Source organism: Nipponia nippon, unplaced genomic scaffold, assembly GCF_047370975.1.
Source record: "Nipponia nippon isolate SJK-2023a ecotype South Korea unplaced genomic scaffold, ASM4737097v1 scaffold_6, whole genome shotgun sequence".
Lineage (NCBI taxonomy): Eukaryota > Metazoa > Chordata > Aves > Pelecaniformes > Threskiornithidae > Nipponia > Nipponia nippon.
The window spans coordinates 55,781,012-55,787,418 of NW_028262380.1; the positions used below are offsets into that span (position 1 = coordinate 55,781,012).

General features: G+C 40.6%; 1 protein-coding gene across 1 annotated transcript in view; it reads left to right on the top strand.

Annotated features, from left to right (window-relative positions):
• The window catches only part of BANK1 (B cell scaffold protein with ankyrin repeats 1), a 157,306-nt gene extending 154,029 nt beyond the window's left edge, over nucleotides 1-3,277 (top strand). Inside the window, exons 16-17 of the mRNA XM_087736449.1 lie at nucleotides 504-553; nucleotides 1,620-3,277. Coding sequence (XP_087592575.1) covers nucleotides 504-548 — 45 coding nt within the window. The 3' untranslated portion in view covers nucleotides 549-553; nucleotides 1,620-3,277. The remainder of the gene's footprint in view (nucleotides 1-503; nucleotides 554-1,619) is intronic.
• Nucleotides 3,278-6,407: the final 3,130 nt, after the last annotated feature.

The following is a 6,407-nucleotide window of genomic DNA, read 5'->3' on the forward strand; positions in this document are numbered from 1 at the left end:
TGAGGCTACATCTTCAGCCTGGCTTATTTCCAGTTTCTTAAGTTTTTTGCAGCTGCGCATGATGCTCAAATTTAAAATCAAGAAAATAACAAAAATCAGGTTCCTGCCCATTTGTCACCAAATCAGGTCTTCAGGAGGCAAGCCCACAGTCAAACTGTTGGCTGAGGACTTCACCAAGACAACTGAATATCCATGTACCCCTCAGCCTCTCCTAATTGCCACCAATAAAGACCAGCCGTGCTGTTAAAAGTAAGATTTGTACCACATGCACTCATGTCATTCTCCCACACACCACCTGCCTATTTTTGTGGCTGTCTCTTGCTCCCCTGCTCCCAGGGTGTGAATACAATGTGTTGTATTCACATTTGAAGTAAAACACATAAAAAGTGACTCATGCTAGGTATGTATTTTGTGAATTATTCAGCTTTGAAAGACATTCTGCACTGGCCTAGTTTATCACTGATATACATGACTATTTATTAATTTCATCTATTTCTTTTTAGTCTCCAACTAGGAGCCCAACAGACAGGGAACAGATGCCTAATTAACAGAGGTAAGAGCATGTATATAAACACACACAGACATTATTTGTCATGGAAACTAACGCTTGTGGAAGTACTTTCCATCAGAGTGCATTCGGTAACAGTAGAATGGAAGTGAAATCAGACCTCTGAGATGCACAAGATAAACCATAATCATCATACAGTCTGGTTTATACTAGAACTTCTTTTTTGCCAGGTCTCAACCTATTCTTGTTACTGCAGGGCAGATGTGCAAGCAGTTAGGCACTTACCTGACTTGTGGGTGCAGCTGAAGAGAATTCCCATTAGGTATTGCAACTAATTGAGCTCATGCAACTAAAAACTGCATTGGACTGTACTCCTGCATCCTGAGGGCACATGCAGTATCGAACATATTGAATATAGAAATAAACTTGAAAGACATAGATGCAAGGATGTCTCCAGAAATGCTGATTAACCAAGAGACCAATGGTCATTTAAGTGCTGGAAAGCTTACAGGTGATGATAGTATCTCCACAAACAGCAAAATTTTCTGATGTTTGTGTTAGTGAGTGTGAGTTTCTTGGGTTTGGGCATCTAATGAGATCTTCAATAGCTGGGGGTTTTAATTACTATTTGCTACCTGTGTGCTTCCATATATATCTCATAGCAGTTTTAAAACTGTACATCTGCCTTTCAATAAAACTTGATCATTAGGCTTGCTGCTAGGAGATAAAAGTAACTAAGTCTGTTTTACAGCATTCATTGGGGCTTGGTGGTTGGGGTTTGTGGGTTTTTTCATCAGTTCAGTTTTCAACATCTGTGCTGAGAACAAACTTACCAGGAACTGACCTTAGATCACCATCTGAGGTTGTAGACTTCATGAATTATCTTGTGTTCATTCTGAGAATCGGGTACAGTGAAATGATCACCTGGAAAATTTCTTATTTTGCTAATTCTTCTGAAAATGAAGGAGTCATGCAACCTTTCTTAGGCATGGAAAGATGATTGCCATTAAAAGTTTAAGGCCAAGAACAAGGATGTCTGCATTCTGTTAATATATGTGCAAACCTTTTCCTTGAGATCTTTAACAAATTTCCAATCCCTTGGTTTTCTCAGGCACTGAATTTCTTCAGTTCGTTGATCTCTGCAAGAACAGTCTGTGCTGAACAGCTCCGAAAGTCAGAGTTAGATTTTCTTCTTCAATTTCCTTTCCTTCAGATGAGTTTAGAACCTGAAGGTTTCAAAATTAAAGTTTACCATTTTAGATATGAGTAGTATTTGTAATTTTGCATTATTAGAGTTATAAAAGGGATTAAGTAATATTTGTTCACAGTTACAAAATGATACAATGTATTCCTGAAGACAAATGTAATTTTAAAGGCTTTGTTAGCTGAGTTACTTTGATTCAGTTTGCCTCTCCAACTTTTCCAAGTAGGGGGAATGACGTGTTATACTGTTGTAGCATTATTTTTGTGGCACTGAAAATAGATAATCTTCAGTGAGGGTTTTCTGCCACCCTTCTCTCATGTGAAGGAGAGGGCAGTTGCTCCTTGTGAGAACTGTGTTTCCATGTCTCATTTCTGGAGCCAGCTGCCCTCCTGCTCACTGGAGTACACTGCCCGCACCATAAAACAACAGGTACCTCCTCTGCTGCTGCTTATCCTCTGCATCACTTGTTCAGGTCGCCCTCCTCCAAAGTTCTCATAAGACCCAAAAAATGAGTCTTATGGCATGACCTGAAAATGAAAAGTTATCACCCCCTCTTCAAGAGGTAGCTCAACACTTACGTGGGCTTTCCTAACAGAGCAGTTTCCTTGAATGGAGCTGAAGTCCCCTACACTAAATGGGTAAAAAAGCTTTGAATGTTAAAAGCTCTGAACCTGAAGAAAACTATTACAAAAAAACATGGTAATAGCAGAGGTGCTTATAAATTGCAGATCGCTAAGTAAGATGAATCATTCAAGGGGTGAGGGGGAATTACCCCTGGGATCAGAATAGGTGATCTCTGTCACTTTTAGAAAATTGTTATGTGGGAGAGAGAAGGTGAATTAGATGTGGGAGAACTTGCAAAATACAATTTATCCAGCACATTCAATCAATTCTCTTTGTGAATTATCCACACCACACTCTGAGGTTCTCCTCTTCTGCTAAGTACGGCCTCGCCATAGCTTTCTTGCTGTTTTCTGTCTTCAGATTGGTTCAGGGGCCTTATAATACCGTAGCACTAAATATACTAGTATTTGAAAAGCAGCAGAGTTTATGCAGAGGCACATGTGCCGCAGCTGTAAAGTAGGAGAATGGCCCTGGCAAGATTAAAAAAAACTTGGTTTGGGTTTTTTTTTTCTTCTCTTTTTTCTTTTTTTCTCTTTTTTTTTTTTTTTTTTTTTCTTCTCTTACACCACTTTCAAGATCAGCTTGACAGACAGCTGAGGATTTATATAAAGATATGTTGCATGCTTTGGTTAATTATTTTGTACTCCTTTCAATTTTTCCATAATGCTCGATAGTTGTTTAGAAGAAGCTTTTATGCACAAAAGAGGAAGATCATAAAAAGGTATGAAGATTATAAAGTTATAATACATAAAATTCAGTTTTTATTTTTTGTTAAGATAATTTTGTATAAACTCTGTATATAAATTTGTCTTTCCTAGGAATAATAATTGTAGTCCATCACTAGTTTAAATAATTGTACTCAAAAGTAAAGCCAATTTCTAAAGTCAAACTATGTAAGTCGGTACTAATTATCTACTAATGCATTAAAGTGATTACAAGAATGGGGTTTACAAGGAAATTGTGTTTTGTTTAACAAGTTGCCTAAGGTAAGCGATATCCAGAACAAAACCAAAAGAATCTCTACTGCCTCTACTCAGCAAAAGTAAGGGAATAAATATGGTTAACAAGTATAATAGTCTGCATTCCCACAGTGATGCACTCCAAAATGTCAGTGAGCATGTGACGATACAGGAGTATGCAAGATGACTTGCCCTATTTCCTACACAAAAAGGAAAAAAAGATCTCACATGGAACCTGCAGAGGATATAAGAGAATATTTTAACTTTCAGATAAGTAGGAGCTTAAGTAGACTTCCCCCACCCTAGTTATTTGACCTTTGCACAAAGCTTCTTAACAAGCAGGTAAACATGCTGTTAGCCAACACTGCCTCCACGGAGATCTTAATCTTTACTAGCCTCCTAGTTGTACGTTATTCACAGACATCTTTAGGAACCTGAGTTGTTCATAGCAAGCCTCCCCTCAAGCTCTCAGTAGCGTTGAATCTCTGCTTTGCATGCACGAAGAGATGCTTGCACTTAAAGTTGAGTTAGAAAAAACTGAAAACTACTTACAATCAGAAACCCTTAAATATAAATAAATGTTGGCTCCTTAACTACATGTTAATGTGACGCCCAAATTTGGAAGAGGGGAGTGGATTTGACATTCAGACTTACGAGCCTTGAGGGTCGTTATTTTTCCAATTTCGGCAAATAATTGTGCCAAGAACAAATAAAAATAAGCCAAAAAGACAATGTTGGGATTTTAAAATAAATGACAGAATCTTGCAAGTTTGTATCCCACGTATAGCTTTAGGCTAATTAAAATTCTGTTTTAAATGGGTTGATTAAACATTGTCAGGAAATTATCTGCTCTCTGGGGAAACCCCCTATTTCTGTTTGAAACACTCCCACAAATACTGCAGATGTATTGCTATGAAGTCATAAATATTCAGTGGCTGCTGTATTAGTGTGGCAACGTAGCTTTGTATTCCATACAAAGGCCTCTCTTGAGCTGTTTGAACCGCAGCAAAAGCCTTGAAATGTATAACGTCTCCCAGATCTGCAAATACAGTCAGCGTCTATGAGCGGAGGGACATGAGACTGTCAGGCTTTGTAGGAGAGGAGCTGTGATGTTTTAGGCTGACCTGGCCCCGTGGAAATGGAGTGGGGAGAATTACTGGGAAATCTAAATGTGTATAAGCTGTTATTTTCCCTTAAGAGGTTGCCCTCCCTCCCCCGAAAACACATTTATATTCTTACAAACCTAGCTAGTCAGTGTATCCCCAGGCAAGCATTCCTGAGGAGCCAACATATAAATTGAAATGAGAATACAGATCATGAAAAGTTTCTTCATGTCGGTACCTGGTGTCTTCTCTGAAGTTTGTTGCTTGTTTCTGTAGCAGAGGAGATGAAGGGACCTTTCTGGGGGTCAGGCCTCGCGGCAGGATCCAGATGCTCTCTGTGTTGGCAAGTGAGAGGCAGCGGCCCAGCGGCTCCTTTGCCCCAGTGAGAGGGCACCTGGGAAAGGTAGAGAGTTGAGGTCAATGGTAAGAAACTAACACAACGGGAAAGTTACAACAACAAAGCGCAGAAAGTTACATCAAGAAAGTACTATGGGGTTCCTAGGGAAAAGAAAGAGTCTAACAGTGCCAAACACAAACTAGAAGCCAGAGTGTCGTTCCCCTCAGGAGATAAAAAAAGGTGTGCTCTGTCTATGTACGTACAAGTATTTGCATCTGTACCGCATGGTTTGACGCTCCACAACTTCCCACCCAGCGCAGTTTAGGATTACCCGTAACAAAGCAACTCTTGTTCTCTGCTTTTGCCGCTTTGTTCAGGCGCGGGCGTCGGCATACCAAGTACAGCAGCGCCAGCGTGGCAGGCTGCAGCAGCGTCCAAGCGTAGCACCAGTTCCAGTTGGGAACGCAACCAGGGGAGTCCCCATTTGCTAAAAATTGAAGCACGGAAGAAACCATTGCCTTGTTACAGGGTAACAGCAGCAAAGAGGATTTTAGAATTTTAAAGGCCAAATTCAAGCCCCAGCAATGCTAGTGAGATTTTAAAGGCAAGAAGCCCCAGTAATCCTTGAACAGGAAGGGTACGAGAGGCCAGGCAGAGGCACCGCTCCTATTTTTCATCAGCAAAGCATTTGCTTAGTAGGGAATTTTCATAAGCAAGCTTTAGCCACTGAAGACACTGACAAATTTCAGGCTAGCCCTCCCAGCCAACACAGTCTCTTTTTTTTCCCCCACAATTTTCTAAGGCAGTGCCATTCTTTCAGGCAGCAAGCGCACCTAGTGTTTGACAGACACAATGTGGCACGACAGAAGTATAATAGCAGTAAATATTTAAACTAGCTGTCACTGAAACAACTTTAATCTTGAGCCCTGATGTACAAAAAGCAATAGCATTTTCAGGTCCTGCAGCTGGGACAGCTACTTTTGCCGCTGTCACACAAGCACAACTGTCCTACAGAGTGCAGGGCAGCCTCAAAAGGATGCAAGAAATCAATGGGGAAGACATGCAGTGTCACTTTAATGACAAAATACTTCTGCTACACTACAGGTTTGCTTGCTTTTATCATGCTGATCTTCAGCTGAGGGTGGATTTGCTAGAAATAGTTTAATATCTTCCCCGACTCCTGGTATTTTACTGTAGAACCAAAAAGAAAACCACCCCCCAAAAACCCTTTCAGTGTCTTACGTGTCCTGTATCTCAGATCAATTGTTGTCAGTGTACAACATCTGCCTGACAAGTTGTATGTAACCCATGACAGTGTAATTTCCACGGTATGAAATTCCACAACAGCTAAGCAACAATTTGAGAAGAGGGCTTTTGTTCATTTGTCTTTTGTTTACACACACACAGAGAATTCCACCCACGCACCTATACTCTGAGGCAGCCAGCCAGGGCCCCGGAGGAGAAATGAAGGGATGGATGCTTTTTCCCACCCCCACCCCCATCTTCCAAAGGGAATTTCTGAATCTCGGTGTAGTTAATTAGGTGCAAGCTACAAGTAAAATCATTATACTTCTACAAAAATAAAAGCATCTGTTCCCCACCCCTCTCATGTTCAGTATTCACGCTCTGTTTTCTGCTGCAGGACTTCCATACCTTTCCCCAAGGTGTGCCA